Genomic DNA, 24,321 nt, shown 5'->3' with positions numbered 1-24,321 from the left:
GTCAGGTGAGTCATTAATCAACCAAGACAAGAGGAAGAGAAGATTAGTCTGCTAAAAGAATGGGCTTGGCTCTTTAGCAAATTCAAGTCCAAAAAGGAACCAATCTCTAGTGTGGGTAACCTTAGAGGGGAATCCTGCAGTAGAAGTTACACACTTTGGAAAAAGGACCTAGATGGCTTAATCTTGGGTTCTTGATTCATTAGAGAGTGGGCTATTGAAAGGGAGAGAAGTGGGTAGCCTACTAATGCATGCTTTTACTCCTATCACTCATACTTTTCCTTTACTTTGGGTTTTCTCTATTCTTTCTTTCTTTCTCTCTGTTTTTCTATATCTCTTGTTTACCATTTTTCTCTTCCTTTTTTCCTCTCCCTTTCCATTGTGCACGTCTATGACCTTTTATACTGCCTGTCGTGACAGGATTTGTCGTTTTTACCCCTCAACCGCTTTTGGCCTTTTGTGGGTGTCCTTCCAAGACTGTCCATTGGTCTGCCAGTTGCCCAGCTACCACCACTATACTGTGTTGGCCATGCCACGCCTCATCCCCAAACAAAAGTGGTTTTGTTTTGTCTTTTATTCCCCTTGGCACTCTCATCCAGATAAGGGTTAAATCCCTCCCTTACCAACCTCTGTAGCATGCATCTAGTGATGCCAGTTTATGTTTAACTCTTTTGGATGAGATGTCATCCTAGCAAGACATTTTCCCCAAAAGAGTTTGAGCGGGAACCCTAAAATAGGCTCCCCCTTCTTCCCACAGCTAGACCATACCCTCTCATACCTCTGACTCGTGGCCTCCTCCCTTATATTGGCTAGGTACAGGTAGGTGGTACCTAAGCCTTGTGGCATGCTCCACTTTCGCATGAGTCTGTTGCTTTCTGGCTCTCACACATTTGTCATTGCCTACAGGTTTGTCTGATTCTGCTACACGCTCTGGTGCTCGTTTAACTCTTGCAACGTGAATGAGTCTTTGAGCTTTCATTCTTTGCATCACATCCCTTCTTTGGGCTGGGCATTGCTTGGGTATGGGCTTTCTCTTCTTTAACTTGGCCTATGTCCCTTTTCATTCCACATCCGTGGGCTGATTGGTGTTCCTGTCATGTCACTGTACTGCTCCTGCTGTGATATCACTTATCTTTTGCCTTGTTGTTACCTCTGGGCTTACGAGCTGAAGCACCTGCCATGTCAATTTCTTACCTTATTCCTTCTTTTGTTCTTTACTGCCCAACATTCCTGTTGGGCCAATCCATTCTGTAACTTGGGCTTCCTCGGTCCATTTTGTTCCTTGGGCATCCTTGGCCCGTTTCATCATTTCCTATCTCTTTCATTCTCATGGGCTTTTGCTAAATTCTTTAGGCTTCCATGGCCCAATTACCACATCCTTACCTTTGGGCTAATTGGCCTTTGAGACAACCCCATTTACTAATTCCTTTCTTTGGGCTTCCCCGACCCATTTTTACTTTCTTTTCATCTCTTACAATTCCCATAGGCCTACTACTTCAATCCTTAGGACTTCCTTGGCCCATTTGCTTTCTCTCAGGCCAATTATTATTTTAGTGAGCCTGTTGACCATTATTCCTGTCATTCTGGCCCAATAGTCTTTGTTTTACTACTCTTTTTTTCTATCTTTTTCATATTGTTAGGTTTCTTCTACTATTGGGCCATTTTTGTCAAAAATGGGCATCAACACTCTACAATAAAATTTATAAAATAAATTATACATATTCAATATAAGTTTGATATGAGTTTTAATTATCATGATAATCTCTTTTAAGAAAATGAATAATTTGAATATTTTATTTAAATAAAATTATACATACATACATATATGTATATATTTATTTATTTTTCTTAAATGTATAATCAATCTCATGTAATTCATTTAAAAGTAACAATGTTAAAACAAATGAATAATTGTCCTAAAGATTACATTTTTATATTCATAGCTTTTATGTTTAAAAATACTTTCACTTAAATTAGTCGTACCGAAGTAGACTAAAATGCTATGTTAATGTGGCTCAACAAAAACATAGCAACAATAAATACTATTATTAAGATTTTAGATATTTCGAGTTTGAGATTTATATATATATATATATAAATTTGGATATAGATTAGATGCTTTCAACCCAAAAATATCTTTTCCCATTATGTAAGTGCACAAAAATATATTGAAGTGGACCAAAATGAACCAAAGTGATCCAGATGGACCGAATTGGACCAAATGGAACAAAGTGGATAGAATAGGACCGAATTGACCAAATAAGAACGAATGGACAGAACGGGAACAAATTGGACCGAATAGGACTGAATTGGACAAACTGGACCAAAGTAGATCGAATAGAACCAATGTGGACTGACTGGACTGAATAGAACCAAAGTGAACAAAATGGACCGAATAGGACCAAATTTGACCGAATGACCCGAATAGGACTGAAGTGAATCAAAGTGGATAGAATGGACCGAATAGAACCAATGTGGACAAAATGGACAGAATAGGACGAAAGTGGATCAAATAGCCTGAATAGGATTGAAGTGGATCAAAGTGGACAGAATAGACCGAATAGGACCAATAGAACCAAAGTAGATAGAATGGACTGAAGAGAACCGAAGGGAACAGAATAGGACCAATGTGGACCGAATAGAACCAATGTGGACTAAATGGACCGGTTGGACCGAAGTAAACTGAATAAGACCGAATGGACTGAATAGAACTTTAGTGGACAGAATGGACCAAATAGGACCGAATGGACCGAATAGAACCAATGTGGACAGAATAAGACTTTTGAATATTTATAATTTTTATTGCATTTTTAGAGCTTATATTTCTAATCTCTAATGTCTATTTTAGTATTTTCTTAGTATTTTTTAACTCATAACTAAAGAATTTAGCCCAAATATAATAAAATTTCATACTTTTCAACCCAAAAGTTAAGAAAAAAATTAATTTTTGAGCTAAAATTGAAAAAAAAAAAAAAAAAAAACCTACAAAAAGAATTGATTTTAGGCCTAATTAGTCTAAAATGGACTAAAAGGAGACCGAAATTAACCGAATAGACCAAATTGGACCGAAGTAGATCTAATTGGACCAAATGAGACCAAAGTAGACTTAATTAGACCAAATATAAATTTTTTAATTTTTAAGGAGAACAAATTACCTTTAAAAAATTTAGATAAAAAAATTATACATTATATTACAATATAATATTAATTATTTATTCACAAGCATCACGTAGATTTGCAACTAGTAATTATAATAACCCATTCAATCCAAAAAACCATATTAAAGAGGTGGATGTCTCTTATATATATATAACCTACCTTCTTTACTCTCTACTTGTAATTTCAAGAGAGTAGAACCAACCCCTATCTGCGATTTCACGAGTACCTCCCCCATCTAAAGCTACCGTCTCACTTGAAAAATCCAGCAGTGGCATTGTACCTCGTTATTGAGCAACACATGGCAGCTAGCAAAATTTCAAGTAGTCCCATTATTGTTTGGCGATCAACAAATTACCACCCTTCCATTTGGCACTATAATTACATTCAGTCACTAAGAAACGAATATGTGATACATTTTGTTTTTGTTTTGAATTGTTAGTTTTACTCGGTGCTTGTAACTATATATTACTTGGGAGTTGACTGGCCCCTTGTTAATAATAAAATTGTGATGTAGGGAGAAACTGGCACTGGACAAAATAATATGTTGAAGGAACCTGTGAGGATGATGATTCACAAAGTGGTGGATCCTTTAGAGCAACTAGAGCTGATAGATACCTTGCAAAGACTAGGATTGTCTTATCACTTTGAGAGTGAAATGAAGAGAATCTTGGAAGGTCTATACAACAATGATCATTGTGGTGATACATGGAAGGAGGAGAATTTATATGTCACAACTCTTAAATTTCACCTGCTTAGACAACATGGATATAAGGCGTCCGAAGGTAATTTTGGGGAAAAATTCACATTTGGATATTTAAACAGAACAAGATCTGAAGATCGAGAGAGTATGTTTCATGGTTTAGATTTTATTTCTTAAATCCAATAGTGTACAAACTACCATAATATAATTAATGATTGTCACGGGTTGGTCATTGCAGGAGTTTTCAATATTTTCAAGGATGAGAGAGGGAATTTCAATGCATGCCTTTGTGAGGATACCAAGGGTATGCTATCCTTGTATGAAGCCTCATTCCTTTTGACAGAATGTGAGAATAGCTTGGAGAGAGCAAGAGATTTTTCAAACAAGCACCTTGAAGAATACATCAAGAAAAATAAAGATAAAATCTTTTTGCTATAGTGAGCCATGCCTTAGAGCTTCCACTGCATTGGAGGGGAACAAGGACCGAAACAAGGTGATTCACTAATTTATATAGAAGCAAAGAAGACATGAACCCTATCTTTCTTGAGCTTGCAGAAATAGATTTCAATATGTTGCAACCAGTCCACCAAGAAGATTTAAAACAAGTGTCAAGATTAAAAAAGCTTTTTAGTCTTCACATTAAGTTGAACTTCAATTGACACATAATTAATAGTTTGGGTTCAAATTACACATAGTGTAACTCTAAGTACTCTTATACTTCCCAATAACTTATTATTAAATTCATATTTTGAAAATTTCATTGTTGGATTATATATTATGTTTTTAAAATACATGGCACTTTTCTTGCCAATCGGATGTTATTTATCATTCAATCCTTAAACTCATCTTTTATGCATTATTTTAAACTACAAAAACTTGAATTTAAACAATTGATTGATGACATGACTATTAATCTTTGATCACCTTAAAATTTTGCAAGTATGAAAAATATATGAAAATAATGTAATCCAATTGTGGAATTGTCACAATTTGCATCCAAATAAAAAAATATTGAGTTGTGTAACATTTCTTAAAATTTCATCAGATGTAACTTGTATCCAACTCATAATTAATACATTAATTACTTATTATTGACGACCCTTGAAGGATTATATAGATTCTCTATCAAAGATTTATAGTGTAGAATGATGAATACTAAAATTAAAATCAAATCTCATGGCCACATGAACAAATAATCAAGTTTATTATAGGCTAAAATTTAAAGTTAAAAAAAAAATGATATATATTCTCTTGTCTGATTCATAAAAGGTGATGGAGGAACATTGCGCTTGGAGAAAAATTGACCAAGGGATAGACTAATATGGAGTATTTATTCTTGTTAGTGGATCTGATATGAACCTCAGTTTGGATATAGTAGGATAGTCTTTGAAGGGAATTACTACGAAATTCTCAAACCTGTGAGAAACAAAATAGAGAAAAACACATGCCAAAGAAAAATAATCACACGCACAAGACAATATTTATGTGATTCGGCAATTTTCCTACGTCCACGGAATTGTAGGGATTTTACTATTATCAGGGAAAAATACAAAGTGAGCTATACAATTTTTCTCTCTCAAAAAAAAACTACAACAAGAAACCCTAAGCCTCAGAAAATCTCCCATTAAAAACCATGCAACATTATTTCGGATAAGGTCGTCATCTGGATCAAACACAACTAGGCTCCACAAAACCCAACAAATCTCCCAATTATCAGCCCAAACCTCCGCTCCATGGACTAAGCCTCAGAAAATCTCCAATTAAAAACCACACAACATTATTTTGGGTCGGATCATCATCTGGATCAAACACAACTAGGCTCCATAAAGCCCAACAAATCTCCCACTTGGAGACTAGTTCAATCACCAACATCAACCGCAATCCTCCCAAAACAATCTCTCATCCCTGCAACTCATCCTCCTATCCTCAAGCTAGAAGACTAAGTGAAGTTGCACACAACTTCAGCTTCTCCATAGTGACACCCTTAGTCAACACGTCTGTCGGGTTCTTAGACCCATAAATCTTCTCAAGTATTACCAGCTTATCTTTAGCAAGGTAACGGATAAAGTGGTATTTTGTCTGTATATGCTTCGATTTTGAATGAAAAGCCGAGTTTTTAGAAAGAAAATTCGCACTCTAACTGTCATTGTGTAAAATGCCCATCTCTTGCTTCTTACCCAATTCATCTAAGAAGCCATATAGCCAAATCATCTCCTTTCCAACTTCAATTGCTGCAACATACTCAGCTTCTGTAGTAGACAAGGTAACAATCTTTTGTAGATTTGAAGCCTATGATATAGCTGTACCACCCAGAGTAAAAACAAACCCAGTAGTACTCTTTCTACTATCAATATCACTAGGAAAATCAGCATCTACATAACCCTACAGTTTCAAACTTGCACTTGTGAAGCAAATACATGTATCTGATGAACCCCTCAGATATCTCAGAATCCACTTAATTGCCTCCCAATGCTGCTTTCTAGGCCTACTCATGAATCTGCTCACAACTCCTACTGCATGTGCAATGTCTGGCCTTATACACACCATAGCATACATCAAACTGCCAATAGCTAAGGCATAGGGCACCTTGATCATATACTCCCTTTCTTCTTCTATCTTTGGTGACTGTTCTTTACTTAGTTTGAAATGACTACCCAAAGGTGTGCTCACTGGTTTAGCTTCATTCAAGTTGAACCTACTGAGAATTTTCTTTACATACTCTGACTGTGAAAGCTTCAATGTACCATTAGTCTTGTCTCTAATGATTCTTATACCAAGGATTTGCTTTGCAGCTCTCGAATCATTGCAAACTGTTTTGACAGTTGCTTCTTTAGATTATTAATCTCCTCAATGCTAGACCCTGCAATGAGCATATTATCCACATACAATAGTAAAATGATGTAAGAATTGCCAAAGAACTTGACATAGCAACAGTGATCAGCTTCACATCATTCTATGCATAAAACTATCAAATTTCTTGTACCACTGTCTTGGTGCTTGTTTTAGGCCATACAAGCACTTTCTCAGTTTACAGACTAGATTCTCTTGTCCCTGAACAATGAACCCTTCTAGCTAGATCATGTAAATGTCTTCCTCCAAGTCACCATTGATGAGCCCATAAAAACCATTAAGGTCGTCCATCTTAATGGATGATCATTGCGTCATTAGTACGCCATCAAAGATAGACGAGTAACCATCCAACACATTCAATAATAACCATCAAATCTCTTAAACTCTCTCGTCAAGACAAAGAACGTTACAATCAGGGTAATAATCACCCTATTTATGTCCAACAGCTAAAAGTTGTGAAAATTCCATCTACATCACAAATGCCGAGTTTAACTCTTGTAAATTAGGGGTTATACAAATCCAACAAAGAAGAGCTCTATAAGTAAGAGTTCAATAACAAAGAGTTAGTCAAGAAGACTACAATGATGAAAAGGCCGAGGTATGTACAAAATAGTGTTGAGATTCAAGGTCTTCTATTGAGATAAATCATTTCTTTCTTTCTTTTTATCCATGAGATCATTTTATTGAAACTAAATAAATATCAAGCTTGCATGATTATTACAAATGTGTATGTAGAACATGTTGAAAATATTGCTATAAAATTGTTACAATTATCACAATCAATATGACTATATTATTAGTAGCATATGTTTCATCGTCATGAATCTAAGAAGTTCTATTAAGTTTCCTAAACTTAAAATGCTAGATGATCGTGTTCACAATATGCTCATGAATTTAAGTCTCAATAAATTTCCGCTATCTCCATCAACTCACCAAAATCTTCTTAAATTGCTCTAAAAATCATATACGGTGCAAGCACCTAACAAAGACTAGTTTAAAGAAGCATATCGTCAAATAGCTTCAATTTTTATACTTCTCTATGGTTCATATAGAATGCACTTCGTCTTGTATAGCATGCAATTGCACATTTGTACATCGTCATGCCGCTAGCACTATTGAAGTGACTTAAGCGTACAATTAAAGAAGAAGGAAGAGGAAATTGCTATTACAAACGACAATGACCATATTCGACAAAGCACACCAAAAAAAGAAAAAAAAAAGGGTTTCAATCGTGATAGACCATTCCTCTAGTAATCAACAAACGAGAATCGTGCTTTTCATGTTTGAACGGGGGCAAAATCGTGGCCTAGTTTTTACGCCTTCAAAAAATTGAAGCAAAAGAGATCTAGGCCTTAGACATGAAGTATCATGTTGATCTTAAAAAAAATCTTGAAAAGAGAAGAGCTCGTCATCTTAAAAAGGGAAGAACTTGTCAAGAAGATCCCAGCAATAAAAAGATCAAGGTACGTGAATAAGAAAAAGGTCCTCCTAGGCTATTGGTAACTTATTATTTATATATGAATTGTTCTAAAATTCTTGTTTAATCAAGTCTTGGCAAGTGCTTGTGCTACTCAATACAGGTACCAACATGGCCTCAAGAAGGTCCAAAATGACATAGCGTCAAGGAATCTTTCCAGGAACAAGTGACAAGATTCCTTAAATAGATGTAAGTCACCAAAAAAAAAAAAAAAAAAAGGACAAGATTCCGCTAGACCAATGTAAATTGTTGACGAAGCTCTGTAACTGGATGTAAGTCACCTAAAAGTGGCTAAGTGACTAGATACCTTGGACAAGTACAAGCAAACGAGGATTCTCACACAAACGCAAGTCACACGTAAATCAAGAATATCAAACGTGACAACTAGAAGATGAATAAAAGAAGAAGCATCGAAGTGATCAAAAATGGTTGTCCAAAGAAATTAGCTTACTCTTCAGCAGTGATAAAAATTATTGTCCAAAGAAATTAGCTCACTTTCAAGATCAAGTTATGATCCCTTGAACGCCCAAAAAGACCTTCAAAAGGCAGATACTAAGAAGTCATCACAAAAATACTACCATTCCCGAAGAAGAAAGTAGTTGAAGATAAAGAAGTTTGAATCTAAACAAGTCAAGAACATTCCCTAAGCCTGATCAACATAAAGCAAAATCAGACTTGGGAATGGGGGGCAACTGATGAGCCCATAAAAACCATTAAGGTCGTCCATCTTAGTGGACGATCATTGCGTCATTAGTACGCCATCAAAGATAGACGAGTAACCATCCAACACATTCAATAACGACCATCAAAGGTCTTAAACTCTCTCATCAAGACAAAGAACATTACAATTAGGGTAATAATCACCCTATTTATGTCCAACAGCAACCTAAGTCACCTATAAAAGGGACAATCTGTCCATTTGCTAAGGTATGTCAAAAATACTACAAAAACACTATCTGTATAGGAAATATATGGGCTGATACTAACTTAAGTATCGGAGGCTCCCCCACCGAACACAACTCGATGGTGTCTTCAATCTATTTCTCCTTTATCTTGCAGGCCCTATAAGATCGTCTAGTGCTCTGGATTGAACGAGTGACCTAACTGACAATTTTGGCATCATTAACCATGAAGGAATGCCATCTTCACATCTAACTACTCAAGATGTAAATTTTCTACAGCCACCATTCCCAGTACCAGTCTAATTGTTGACATTTTCACAACTAGAGAAAATATTTCTGAGTAGTCAATGCCCTTCTTTTGCTGGAACCCTGTGATAACTAATCTGGCCTTGTAACGCTTGCTACCATCATGCTTATTCTTTATTCTATATACCCACTTGTTGTGCAAAACCTTCTTTCCTACTAGCAATTCAGTCAATTCCCATGTCTGATTCCCCAACAAGGAATCCATCTCATTCTTTATAGATAACTCCCACTTGCTTGAATTTTCATCCTGCAAGGCTTCATCATAACATTCTGGTCACCACCATTAGTCAAAAACAGATAATTTAGAGTGGGTGAATAACGCTATAAAGGTCTAATAGTCTTGGAAGATCTACGGACTCCAGCTACAAGTGTACTCTGATCTACCTGTGAATCTACATTCTCCTTATCTTCTTCACCCCATTTCTGAATAGTACTTTCAGTCAATTCATCTAAGTTGACAAACTCAAATTTCTTTTAATCTATCTCTGTAACATCTGGCACTACAATTGACATGTCCTTATACATAACCTGTTCATTGAATATCACATTTTTACTTCTGATGATTTTTCTGTTTTGTTCGTCCCAAAACCAATAGCCAAATTTCTCATCACCATAGCCAATGAAAAAAAATATTTTAGACTTTGCATCAAGTTTACTACAAGCAACAAAATCAATATGACCATAAGAAATACAATAAAAAACTTTTTAATGGAAAAACTTTACCTCTTTACTGCTCCAAACCTCTTCAGGAAGTCTGAACTCCATGGGAACTAATGGTCCTCGGTTTATCAGGTAAGCTACAGTACTAACAACATCAGCCCAAAAAGTTTTTGGTAATCTAGCATGCAACCTCATACTCCTAGCATGCTCATTGAGAGTTTTGTCCATGCGCTCAGCCACACCATTCTACTGTGGTTTCCCAAGAATAGTCTTCTCCATTCTAATTCCATGTGCAGCACAATACTCACTGAACCCTCCATCTATGTACTCTCCTCCATTGTCTGACCTTAAACATTTTACTTTCAGACCTGTTTCTATCTCAACCATAGCCTTCCACTTCTTAAAAGTCTCAAATACATCAGATTTATTTTTCAAAAAACAAATCCATACCTTTCTGCTTGAGTCATTAATGAAAGTGATGGAATATCTTGAACCTCCAAAGGATGCAACTAAAAAAGGCCCCCATAAATCAGTGTGTACTAACTCCAATTTTTCAGCCTTCGGTATCCTATCAATTTTCAAGAAACTCACATTTTTCTGCTTTCCTAAGATGCAGCTTTCACACATATCAAAATCAACGGACTTCAATTCTGGTAGTTTCTCTTTTGACAACAACATCTTCATCCCTTTCTCACTCATGTGACCAAGTCTATGGTGTTATAGGCTTGTATCAGTACTTGTTCAGCAACTGAAATTGTGTCTCTTGGACTTGAGGTTATATATAGAGTACTAATCTTCTTTCCACCAGCCAATACTCTAACTCCCTGTGTAACCTTCCAAGTACCACCAACAAACAGTATGGCATGCCCTTCATCATCAAGTTGTCCAACAGAAATCAGATTCCTCCTCAGATCAGGAATATGTCGAACCTTCTCCAATAACCAAACAGACCATTGTGCAACAATATCCAGGCGTCTCCCATACCCACAACATCCAAGGTTGTACCATTAGCCAAATACACCTTACCAAAATCACCTGCAACATAGTTCTGTATGATTTCTTGGTGTGAAGTGGTATGAAACGAAGCTCCTGAGCCCAAAACTCAATCATCAAGTGGACTGTCTACTTTAAGAAGTAATGTATCTTATACCTCTTCTGTTACAGCGTTAGTAGAATCATATTTATTCTTCTTCTTAGGACTTTTGCATTGCCTCTTAAAGTGACCTGTTTTCCCACAGTTCCAGCATTGTACTTGTTGGCCTAATCTAGATTTACTTTTGTTCCGATTAGAATTTCTGGATTTTGATCTGCCCCAATTTGAATTTCTGTCATTACCTCTACCTCTTGTCTCAAGGTTTAGGGCAAAACCAGATCCTGAGGTTTCACTTGTATCTCTTCTGCAAATCTCTTTAACCAGAATTAAATCTCGTATGTCATTGTACTTTAGCTTTTCCTTTCCTGTAGAATTACTTACTGCCATCCTCATTGCCTCCCAATTGTTTGGTAAAGAAGGCAAAACAATCAATGCACGGATCTCATCATCAAAATCAATTTCTACATACGACAATTGATTTGTGGTAGTGTTAAATTCGTTCAGATGTGCTACTGATGCATTTTCTACCATCTTCAAATTGAATAGTTTCTTTATCAGACGCACCTTGTTGTTTGCTAACGGCTTTTCATACATACCAGAAAAAGCCTTCATCAGATCTACTGTAGTCTTCTCCTTTACAACATTGTGTGCAACAGACCTAGACAAAGTTAACCTGATAACTCTCAATACCTGTCTGTCAAGAAGAGCCCATTTCTCATCCTTCATAGTTGCAAGTTTTTCCCCTAGAAGCGGCAAATGCAACTTCTTCACATAAAGATAATCCTCGATTTGCATCCTCCAAAATCCAAAGTCTATGCCATCGAACTTTCTATTCCAGATGCCTTTCCTACTTCCTCTGTCATTGCTCCCACTCAAACCTAACCTTAGGCTCTGATACTAGTCGAAGGGAATTAACACAAAATTCCCAAACCTGTGATAAACAAAATAGAGAAAAATACACGCCAAAGAAAAATAATTACACGCACAAAACAGTATTTACGTGGTTCAGCAATTTGCCTACGTCCATGAAGTTGTAGGGATTTCACTATTATTAGGGAAAAATACAAAGTGCGACCATACAGTTTTTCTCTCTCTAAAAAAAACTACAACAAGAAACCCTAATCACCAAAACAACGATTTCTATATCCCTCTCTATGGTTTAAGCCTCAGAAAATCTCCCATGAAAAACCATGCAACATTATTTCGGGTCAGGTCATCATCTGAATCAAACACAACTAGACTCCACAAAACCCAACAGTTTTAACAAAGGTGAGTGCGCTATATAGTAATGACAGTCGCTAATGTTTATGATGTATATGTAACTTTTGATGAACTTGAGCTCTTCACAGATGTCATTGAGAGGTTTGTATAAATAGTGTTACACCTCAAACCCTTTAAAGCTATCTTTGACATAAAGACTTAAATGTACTCTTTAATTTCTTTGTGATTCTAGATGGGAGATCAATGCAATTGATTGACTTTCAGATTATATGAAGATATATTTTCTCATTATCTACAATTCAGTTATGAAATGGTTTTTGATCCCTTTAAGGAACAAGAATTTCACATCATTCGATACCTTAAAAAAGTAACATTTTCTCAAGGACATGATGATTTTAATTCCTCTAATTCATGGTCCCACTATAATTATTTCAGTGGCTAGATTTATGTAGATCTTATTTGCTAGAGGCAACGCTATAATGGATATATACCAAGCCTTGAAGAATACCTTGAGAATGCATGGATTTTGAAAGCTCAAATTTGTGTGAAACACACGAGCTTGTTTAGACCCCCAAAAATAATTTACGGCTTAATTACTTTTACTCTAACTTATCTAAGTGCGGAACAAGAGTAAATGAAGCGCAGTCACCAGATCTACTCTCTAAGCCATAAGCAACAATAAATATAAAACTTAAAGAGTAAGGGAAAAGAGATGCAAATACAAGACAACACCAAGACGTGTTATCAAAGAGGAAACCGAAGAACTCAGTGAAAAACCTCTCCGCGTCCCTCCAAGTCGAAATCAATCCACTAGAGAATAAAGTTGGAGTACACGAATAACAAAAGACCCTCTAAGCCTAGTCTAGCCAATGTACTTAAGCTTTCCAAGCTCCTGCTACCAATGGACTTCTCGAAATTATGTCTTCTTTAACTTAATGGATCCCCCAATACCGCTCGATTGGGAACTTTTCGGGGTTTGGTAGTGTACCCACTCTAAGAGCATCCACAGCAATGGAGCTATTTTTTTAGCTATTTGGCACTACAAAAAACTATTTTACCTATTCATTTTATAAAATATCCAACAACAATGGATCTATTTTAGTTTTCAATACAATAAAATAATATAAACATCACAATAAAATAATATATCTACTACAATAAAATAATACATCCCACTACTAAAAAAAACACCACAAACCGATCAATGGCACAATCCACAACCACTGCCAACCAAGAACAACCACCCAACAACAACGAAACCCAGAGAAATCCAGAGCTTGGATCGACGATGAAACCCACAAAATCTAGAGAAACCTAGGCTTGTCGACGTTGGGTGAGCGGTGAGATGGAGGACTGGGCGGAGACATGGATTAGCGGCTTGGGGCTTGAGTCGACTTAGGACTTCAACGGAGTGGGTTAGCAGTGGGCCGATGACATTGAGGCCATCGGCAGTGAGACAGAGAGGTGAGAGTCCAAAGGGAGTTGAGACACGGGCTGGAGAGTTTAAAGGGAGTTGTGAGTGAGTCACGGTTGGATAAAAAGAATAGAAAAAAAAATCAACAAACAAATAGTATTTTAATTGGATAGATAATAATAATAAAATAAAATAAAAATTAGTTCTCAACTACAGTGCACAGCCATATATAGCTATGCACTGTAGCAAGGTAGGTAAAAAAATATACCTATACCTTCACTGCTACAACACTCTTTTTAATATATAGTGGTGCTAAAAATAGCTTTTTAGCACCACTATTGTGGATGCTCTAATAAAGCCCTTTTATTCACTCTGACATTTTTATTTTTTATATTTTTTGGAAATATTTTCCTACTTGAACTTGGAGAGCTTGTAACAATTTTTTTAATGCTCCTACTTGAACTCTTTTCCAGTTCTGAACTCCAAATAGTTATATCATGAGAGGTACCAATGGTCCAATACACATGAGACATGAGACTTGAGGGGCAATTGGTTTTGTCCCTTTCTGTACTAGTGTATCCTATGCACTTATATGCATGAGAGGTACCAATGGTCCAAGATACCTAAGGGGCAGGGGCTATTATTGATTTTCCAAGAAGAGGCAGTTGGTTTTGTAATTGTTAAACTGACTTAGCTAAGTTTTTTTAATGTAATTTATATTTTCTTCCAAAAAATTAGTTTGGGTGGCATGTGCAAAACTCGTGCTATCTCTTGAATGAGAAAATTAAGATTAAATGTTTATTTAAAGAAATATGAAACTATATATATATATATATATATATAAATGTATGTCATACAAAGTTAATCTCATTCGTATAAGAATTTTGATCAAACATAAAGATAGGGTAGCTATTTAACATATGAATATCTATTTTACTATAATAATTTCTTAGTATCTATTTGCTAAATGCAATACATCCACTCACTAAAAACTTCTAAGAATGATAACTGAAAGCTTAAATTTGTGCTTAAACACAAGAGTTTGTTCAAACCCCCAAATAAAAATTACGGCTAGATTTCTGTTACTCTACTTAAACTAAGTGAGGTACAAGAGTAAATAAGCGCAATGAACCGATAACTCTACCCTAAGCCATATTCATCCATAATCAACAATAAAATGAAAGCTTAAATAGTAGGAAAGAAAGATACAAACACAAGATAACACCAAGACGTGTTATCGAATAGGAAACCAAAGAACTCGGCAAGAAAACCTCTCCGCGACCCTTCAAGTCGAAATCAATCCACTAGAGAATAAAGTTGGAGTACACGAATAACAAAAGACCCTCCAAGCCTAGTCTACCCCATGTACTTGAGCCCTCCAAGCTCCTGCTACCAACAGACTTCTTGGAGTCTTGTCTTCTCTAGCTTTCTAGATCCCACAATTCAGCCCGATTGCATCTGCCAATGAATGGCTCCTTCCAATACTTCCCAACAGCACCAAAATTCACTTAACAATCAGAATGGGTGTGGTAAGTGTTTGGGCTAACAACCTCTCAAGACTCTAAAGATGGAGAGGTAGGAGTTTGAGGAAAATCACAAGGAAATGTGTAGATGATTGTGGGTATAACAATCTCCAACTCTCAAATGTATTTGCTAGGATTTTCTCTCTAAAAAGCACTCCTTACAATTCATAGGTAATGAGAGTATATATAGTGTGGGTAAATAATTTGTTAAAGCAAATAAACTTTTTGCCAAACAGAGAGTTTCATGGGTACTTCACGGGATGGCCCTTCTCGCGAAACACTCACGAACTTGACAGCCTAGCATGGCTCTTCAATTTCTAGTCATATGCTTCACACGTGGCCTTTTCGCTGGTTGCTTCTCGCGAGTGACTCGCGAATTCCACTGATTCATCTTTTGAAACTTGATTTTTCACCAATCTCTCACACTCATCCCTTACAAATAAACCCACATACATACAAGGAAATTATTAAAGAAATTACAATCAAATTTGGCACAGAATTAAAGCCAACAAGCTAGTTGGAAATTACAACTTTAAACCTAGAAAATCAATATTCTTTAGGTAATAAATAAAAACACCTTACTATCATCATTCTAATTTTCCAAGCATTACTACCATCTAAAACTCAAAATACGTGAATTTTTATTTTTGGAATGTTAAAATTTAGTGGGAGTATTTTAGACATTACACAATGAAATATTTTAAGAATCATAAGCTTTCATTAGGATTTAATTGAAAGAACAACAATATGACATATTTTCACTTTTCCAAAATATTAAGGGGAAAATTGCTTGATTTTTAAGTTTAAAGGAGGAATTGTGAACTACCCTAAATATAAATGATGAAAAGTGTTTTTATCATGGGTTTTTGTTTTTGTTTTTGGTTTTTTTTTTTCTTTTTTTAACTATGTGTTTTTACTTAAAATTGTGCGTTTAAAAAAAAAAAGTTAACCCAAGAAAATTGTATGTGAAATAAAGAATTTTGGCTCAACAAAGTTGACCAAATCAAAAAAAAAAAATTCTAAAAACTCAACATTTTCATAATACATTTATAATTTTGTAATATTTTATTTTGACTTATAAAGAATTGACACCTCAGCAGTTGTGAAAATATTGTAGCGACAACAAGATGTCTTAACATTTTCTCAAGAGAAATGCTATATCCACAACATTTTCATAATAAATCATAAGTAGTAAGTTGTTACAGCTTGTTATTGGTGGGCAAAAAAGTAATTCCATTGGTAAGTTTAAATTAAAACTAATAACAATTTACCAATTATGATTTGTTATAAAAGTATTGTAAAAAAATGTTATGGATGTAGCACTTTTTTTAGGGGTTTTCCAACCAAACAAAGGCTTGTCTTATTGGAACTAGTGATGTTCGGCAACGTAGCCCCAGCAGCGATGCTAGGCAATGATTGTGGAGGTTTGGAGGAGAGAGAATTTTGATTTTACAAAAAGGGGAAATATGTGTTGTTAATGGCTGGGCTTCGAAATTTTTAGGGGGCATTTTTGTCTTTTTATTTTAAGTGACCTGAGTATGCTGATCTGTCATTTTAATACATGTGTCAATTTATTATTAGACTTAGAAACACCACATGAATGCTGAGTTAGAGATCCAAAAACAAAGCATATACTTTCTTGTGCTATACAATAAGAGAATAAACATATCTCATATTAAAATTCATTTTACCCATAATCCAAAACACGCCAGGGCTCACTTACAAAATGTTGTTTGGGAAGTTTTTTAAGTCTTTTTTTTATTGCTGAAAATTGAGGGGTTGTTTGGTAAGGTATTTTAAACAGCGATTTTCAGTATTTAAACAATATTATATATATTTTTACACAATCATACATATGTATTTCTGAAAAATACAAACAAAAAACATTACTAAACACCCTTGAATTTCGAGAAATTATAAAATTCACATGGTGGACAAGTAATCTGGTCCACCATTTCACTAAAAAACTTCCACTTGTTTAAAATTATTTGTTAGAAAATTTTTTTAAACAAAAATTAATTACTGACTCAGCAATTTTAAATAAATGAAAATTTTTTAGTGGAATGGTGGACAAGTAACTTAGTCCACACAGGACTCCATAATTTCTCCTAAATTTCAGTGGCATTGTTGTTATTTTGGTGACTTTATGGGACCATGTGCAGTGAGTTGTCCCGTCAGACCCACTGCACATTGATAATACCGTCGGCATTTTTCATTCCATTTCTTCTTTCTCCATTTCACTTTACTCTTCCCAACGTCCATTGTGGATGTGTGTGTTTCTCAAAAAAAAGAAAAAAAAAAAAAGAAAAGGAAAATCCAACGCATAACAAAAGAGAAAGTTAGAGCATCTCTAATAGAAGGGTTAAACACAAAATATTCTTTATTTTAGAGAGTAAACTCACAAAATAAGTAACTATTTATTTTTCAAATGTTTTTTTCTATTATAATAATAAGTTATTGAATAAAAAAAATATTGAAAAATATGTAGTTGTTAAAAAAAGAATAAATAATGAATGAAGAAATAATATTTAAATAAAATAAAAAATTTATAGAAAAATATATTTAAAAAAAAGTAGGTAATTAAAAGATAAAAACTACTAATTATCCTCTAAATAATACAAAAATTTACCTATGGAGATGCTCTTACACGGCTAATAAAAGCTACAGATGGGAAGGGATGCGTAAGAAGAAAATAAATAGGTGGTCCTGAACATGAACAGTCATTCTAAGAGAACAATTGATGTCCTATCCAACTCCAAATTAGTGAATTGTCCAAATGGCCCAACCTGTCTATTCACTTGGGTCCTGACTGAGTCCAGAGTCCATCGAAGAGGTCCAAAACAGGCCACGTTAGCTTGACTTTCAAAAGAAACAAATCTATAAATAAACAACTAATCCAAGTACTTACCGTTCTTCATGAAAAAGGTATAAAATGATTGAAAGTTAAGACTAACACGTGGAGTTTGAAAGCTAAGGCTAACCCACCATTCTTCAGCTTGGCATGACAATAAGAATCACGAGCAGTTTGATTTCTTATCAACCAACCCACCATTCTTCTTGAGAGAAATTTCTAAGCTTTACAATTATTATTTCGGTGGCTGCAGACTTAGCACTAATTAATGAGAAATTGATATTGAGAAATTCCTAGCACCTGCAACTTTTGTCATAGCTCTTGACGTGATAGGTTGTATGTAAAGAGAAAAATTAGTAGATTTGTCACATTTTACAATCAACCGATTTAACAAATTATGATAAAAGCTTATTGCAGGTTTGAATTTGGGGACATCCTTTTAAAGTTGGAATGAGGTGTTGATTTTGGAAAATAATAGTTACTTCTCAATTTAAGAAATAATTATTATAAAGAATAACTATAGTTATTAAAAAGCAAATCTTATTGTAAATTGATTTAATATTTATTTATTTCAGTTTATCAAAAAAAATTTATTTATTTTATATTATGTAACGTAGATAGTAAGATTCACAGACATCTAAAAAATATAGATATACATATAAAGCATATATTCATTACAAATTTGAAATATATTCAACTAATGATTAGTTTAATAATTATTTATGTAATAATATTCAATAAAACTAATTAAATAAATCAAATTAACATGTGTTTGTAATATTCACGTTCAAATTAATTAAACCCAAAAGTGTAATATATAACATATGAGCCAAAATAATAATTTATTTGTCATCATCTTTATCATTTTATCTAATCAATTTCATCTAAGTCAATATTATTATCATATTCATCATCTTGCAAAATTAACTCTTCATTAACACTTTCTTCCTCATCATCAATAATTACTACCTCTCTTCTTCTTTTTTTCTTTTTTCTTTTCTTGGCATTCAAGCTTCTTAGAACCAAAAACAAAAAGTAATTTTATTGTCATTTAATACTTTTTTTTTTCCGAAGATTGTCATGCAATATGTTACCCATAGTAAAGAAAATAAATTTGTATGATTGTAAAGTGTCAAGTATTTGGTCCAAATTTTTTAGTATTATTTATTTATTTAGTAAACGAAAAACTAAGTAAAAGGTTAGATTGTGAGATGGACCTCTCTCTATCTCTCTCTCTCTCGTACAAATCTTGTGTATTGTTTTTTGAGTTTTATTTTATAATCTATCAATTGTGGTATATCAATGTAGAGAAAGAAGAATACAAATTCTCTGTACCACTTTTTATACTACATTTTATGTCCCATCAATTGTAGTATGTCATTTTAAAAAGTGGAATACAAATCATCTATACTATTTCTTGTGTTCCATTTTATGCTCCACCAATTATAACCGATAGAGCATAAAGTAAAACAATTGGTAGAGTAAAATGCGGTGCATAGTATTTGCATTCCTCTTTCTCTCACTGTGGAGCCGCAGTTAGTGGCATTTTAATTTTAATTAATGTAACGGTCCCCATATTTTTTTGCTTGAATTACAATCCCCACCTTTCGAAAATGTCCACGAATATTATGGTGACCTGAGCACTTCAAAAAAGCATATAAATTCCCATGACTCCATTGCTATATATCCTATCAAAAAGACACAACATGCACCATATATTCCACCAACTTGTAGTCAACTTTGTCCAATCACAGTAACATCAAACCAACCATGTCCTCTTCCTCGACCAATAATACTGACCCTCACATAGCAGTCTTAGCCTTTCCGTTCGGCACTCACGCCGCCCCACTCCTCACCATCATCCACCGTTTAGCCACTGCTTCTCCAAAAACCCACTTCTCATTCTTCAGCACCTCAACATCCAACGCCAAAATCTTTCCCACCTCCAAACATGGTGGTGAACTGCTTAACGTTAAGGCCTATGATGTGTGGAATGGTGTGCCTGAGGGCTATGTGCAAGTGGGAAAGCCACAGGAAGATATTGAGCTTTTTGTAAAGGCGGCGCCGGAGAGCTTTCGGAAGGGGATAAAGGCGGCGGTGGCAGAGTTGGGGAGGGAGGTGAGTTGCTTGGTCAGTGATGCTTTCTTCTGGTTTGCGGCGGAGATGGCGGAGGAGATGGGTGTGCCTTGGGTGCCATTTTGGACTGCAGGGCCTCACTCACTATCAGCTCACGTTCACACTGAACTCATCAGAGAGACAATTGGAGTTGGAGGTAGTTTTCTCATTTATTAACTGTAATAGTGGTTATAGATGGTGGACCTATGAGATTAAATGCGTGATTATACATATGTCTTGGTTTCGACCTTGCACTTGAAACTTTATTGTTGTGGTTAAAAGTTTGTGGATTAAGATCGAGGCTATTGTACAATACAATAATTGCGACTGAGGTTGAAGGTTAAAAATTTTACTTTTTTACTTTCACTCTTGAATTAGAAAATCAATTTAACTTTTTACACACACACATATATATATATATATATATATATATATATATTAAAGATGCTATCATGGTTTTAAAACTGGCATGGTCAAAGAATCGGTTTTGGTCTAGTTGTCGATTTTACCAAGTTTTTGACCGCTTTTGGAGCTTTTTATCTAGACTGGATTGGTGCTCGGTTCAACTAGTCGGTCCGGTCCAATTTTTAAAACTATGGATGCAATTGCACAATACAATAATCTTATCTATTGCATCGAATTCATATCCAAAATTTTGTTGCTTACTTCTTCTTATATGAAGAATTTGGATTCAAATCATCATTTCTCATTTATTATAAATTCAAAATATATACTATTATTAAGTTAAAGTATACATCACTACTATAAATTTGACATGTATGTCCTTATAAAAATAATGAACGTTATTAAGTCAATTGATTGGAGATTCTAAACCTTATAGGATACATTTCCAACTTTATAGGTTGTGTTTTAAAACTTGATTCCATGATCTAAGAGGCTGTCCAAGAAGGAAGAGGTTTTCATTCAGTGTATTGGAGTATTGGATAGGACATAAGACCAATAAATGGTCAATTTTAGACACATGTCATGTTTGTGTTGCGTCCAGTGCTCAAATGCACTAGACAAAAGCCAAACTCATTTGGGAATTAATTTGTTAAAGAAAAATGCTAAAATTGCTACAAAAAGCTTTAGGTTGATGTAGTCATAAATGTGATTAATAGACTTTAATAACATAGTAAATATATAAATGTTTAATTAATTTATAGTAATTAGTGATACTAAAAGGTTCATGTTGTAAAATTGTATATCCTTAACATTATTCTTTCACAAACTGAGCTCTTTCGGATTTTTGTGGCTTAAATTAATGCTTATACCAAGTGTCAAGTCATGGGTTTAACTGTTTAAGAGAGCTTGTGAGAGAGATCAATGAGAGAAGGTGAGGGGAAAAAAAGAATGGTTTTGAATTACAGGAAAGCAGTAGACCATCATGAATAAGGAATATTATTGTGGTGTCCTAAAAACTTGAAGGAGAAGAATGGTGTCCACGTTTCTCTATATATTATGTTCCAACGTAATATATCCCAGTTTTAAAGTGTAGGATTACTATCTTGGACTCCACGTCACTGGTCAATGAGTCAATGGCTACAACATTTTAGTGATAGGGTAAAGAATGGATCCGGTGCTTTAGTGCACTAGACAGATCACAATTATAACATATATTCATTTTTGGACATGTCTATTTTTGGTCATGTATCTTGATCTTGATGAGTCTAGTGCACTAGAGCACTAGACCCAAACCAAGTCATCTAGGGAATAAGGTCTACATTAGGACGTTAGATGATGAAAATATTAGCTAGGCAATGCCCGTCTAGTCCTCATTTCATTTGTATTTTTCAGTCTCATACATTGGATTGACAACACCCATCTATGTGCAGGAATTGAAGGCCGTGAAAACCAAACTCTCAAATTCATCCCAGGAATGTCCCAAATACGAGTCCGTGACTTGCCTGAAGGAGTAGTTTTTGGGAATCTCGAGTCAGTCTTCTCGCGCATGCTGCACCAGATGGGCCAAATGCTACCACTAGCAACCGCAGTTTTCATAAACTCCTTCGAAGAATTGGACCTCACCACAACAAATCATTTCAAGTCCAAGTTCAACAAATTTCTTAATATCGGTCCTTTCAACCTAGTATCACCACAAGTTTCACAACCAACTTCAGATACAAGTGGTTGCCTCTCTTGGCTTGAGAAACGTAGGACAGCATCAGTGGCATACGTTAGCTTTGGCTCAGTGGCAACTCCACCTCCAAACGAGCTTTTTGCACTAGCTGAGGCCTTAGAAGCTAGTGGGGTACCATTCATTTGGTCACTTAGGGACAATTCAAAGGTCCATTTGCCGAATGGTTTCCTAGAAAAAACAAAAGTAAATGGATTGATTGTACCTTGGGCTCCCCAATTGGACATCCTAGCACACAGTGCAGTTGGAGTGTTTATAACACATTGTGGTTGGAACTCATTGCTAGAGAGTATTTCAGGAGGTGTGCCTATGATTTGTAGGCCATTCTTTGGTGATCAAAGGCTAAATGGACAATTGATAGAGGCCGTGTTGGAAGTGGGCCTGAAAGTTGAGGGTGGGATCCTCACAAAGAATGGAGTGATAAGTAGCTTGGATGTCATTTTATATAAAGAAAAAGGGAAGAAAATGAGGGAGAAGATGAAAGCCCTTAAAGAATTTGCCAAAGAAGCAGTCGGACCTGAAGGGAGCTCAGCTCGAAATTTTGAGTCGTTGCTGCAGATAGTATCGAAGCCAAAAACAAATGCAGCAAAGGAATGAAATTTACACTATTCAAAACAAATGTGTTTTGTTCTCCAAAAACAAATTGATGCCTTATGATGCTGTTGTCCAATAACAGGCGTTTTGTATGGAAAATAACGTACCTTCAAGTTTAACTATACTCTACTGAGCAATTTATATCTACCAAGTTGGGTTATGTGTCTGACCCTGCACTGCCTCTCCCACTTACTAGAATTGAATGGGTCTAGTTTCAAGTGAGAATGTGAGATACTAGCATTAAAGATACTCTAATGAAATTTTAGTAGTGTTGGGAAACCCAACTTTTGCAGCAATTTTATGAAACTGAAAAGAAGTATTAGAGCGCATTTGCCTTGAGATTTTGTGGGAAAAATGAAAAAATCAGTGTTTTTAAATAACAATGAGAAGAAAGCTGGCATTTCGCTTTCTTATTTAAAGAAAATTGCATTTTAAAACTCAGGTAAACACTGAATCTTCAAATCATATCTCACATGTTGCTTTTTCAAAAACATTTTTAAAAGCATAATTGCGTTTTCATTTTACATTTTTTCACCGGTATGGTACTTTTTCACATATTTATCAAACTCTCAATTACTTTTTTTTTTAATTAAAAAAAATCACATTCTCAAATCACTAAATATTTTCAAAAAGCTAACAAACACGTCTATTGTGGCGTTAGTGGAAACAAGACTATGGAGCGAGAGCGAAAAGAATCAGCAACTATCTCTCTTAGCTTTGAATATGTTTGCCGCTAGAATGTTGTTGGCTTCATGGGAGGAATTTGGCCCGTGTTAAAGTGGAATCCAAATTGATTTGGAGCTGAATACAACTGGTCTCTTACCTACTCTCCCTAACTTTACTAATGCTTTTTTCATTCCCCTACTTAAGGCTGTCCAACAGGTCTAAGACCCGATCAAACCGCCCGAATCCGACCTACGCAAAGCCCAACGAGTTAGCCCAAAGCCCTTGGCAAGTCGAATTTAGGTCCTTCTCTCATAAAACCCGACTCTTCAGTTCAGGTAGCAGGTTAAGGGTTTAAAAACCCATATAACTCGACCCGACCGAAGTATTAGAGAAAAAAAAAATTACAATATTAGATTAAATCACCATCTACCATCTAGTCACATGTGAACTGAGTATGATAAGACTGAGCACTGCACGACGCCATCTACCATCTAGAGTCTTCCTTCCACGCAAAAGCAGAGATCAAATCACCAAAGCAAAACATCAGATCACTTGAACTTTAGAAAAATCAAAACGGCTAAAAGCCTAAAATTGAAATGGCCTCAGTGTTCAATCCCATCAGACTTCTCCCTATACTCAGTAATTCAAACAATATC

General features: G+C 35.2%; 1 protein-coding gene and 1 pseudogene across 1 annotated transcript; both read left to right on the top strand.

Moving 5' to 3' along the window:
* The first annotated feature begins 3,454 nt into the window (after positions 1-3,454).
* On the top strand, positions 3,455-16,718 carry LOC126700880 (myrcene synthase, chloroplastic-like; annotated as a pseudogene).
* Positions 16,719-19,830: 3,112 nt separating this feature from the next.
* Positions 19,831-23,165, top strand: LOC126700062 (anthocyanidin 3-O-glucosyltransferase UFGT-like). Its single transcript, XM_050398042.1, has 2 exons — positions 19,831-20,425; positions 22,104-23,165. Exons 1-2 carry the CDS (start codon positions 19,924-19,926, stop codon positions 23,000-23,002), a joined length of 1,401 nt encoding a protein of 466 aa, XP_050253999.1. The 5' UTR covers positions 19,831-19,923; the 3' UTR covers positions 23,003-23,165.
* The last annotated feature ends 1,156 nt before the right edge of the window (positions 23,166-24,321 follow it).

This window comes from Quercus robur, chromosome 9 (assembly GCF_932294415.1).
Source record: "Quercus robur chromosome 9, dhQueRobu3.1, whole genome shotgun sequence".
In the NCBI taxonomy this organism is placed as follows: Eukaryota; Viridiplantae; Streptophyta; class Magnoliopsida; order Fagales; family Fagaceae; genus Quercus; species Quercus robur.
The sequence above is the reverse complement of the archived record's forward strand: the minus strand, read 5'-3'. Positions and strand labels throughout refer to the sequence as shown.

Coding starts and splice junctions, on each gene's coding strand:
- LOC126700062 (XM_050398042.1), top strand. CDS start 19,924: ATGTCCTCTTCCTCGACCAATAATACTGACCCTCACATAGCAGTCTTA. Junction 20,426..22,103: donor AGAGACAATTGGAGTTGGAG/GTAGTTTTCTCA, acceptor ATCTATGTGCAG/GAATTGAAGGCCGTGAAAAC.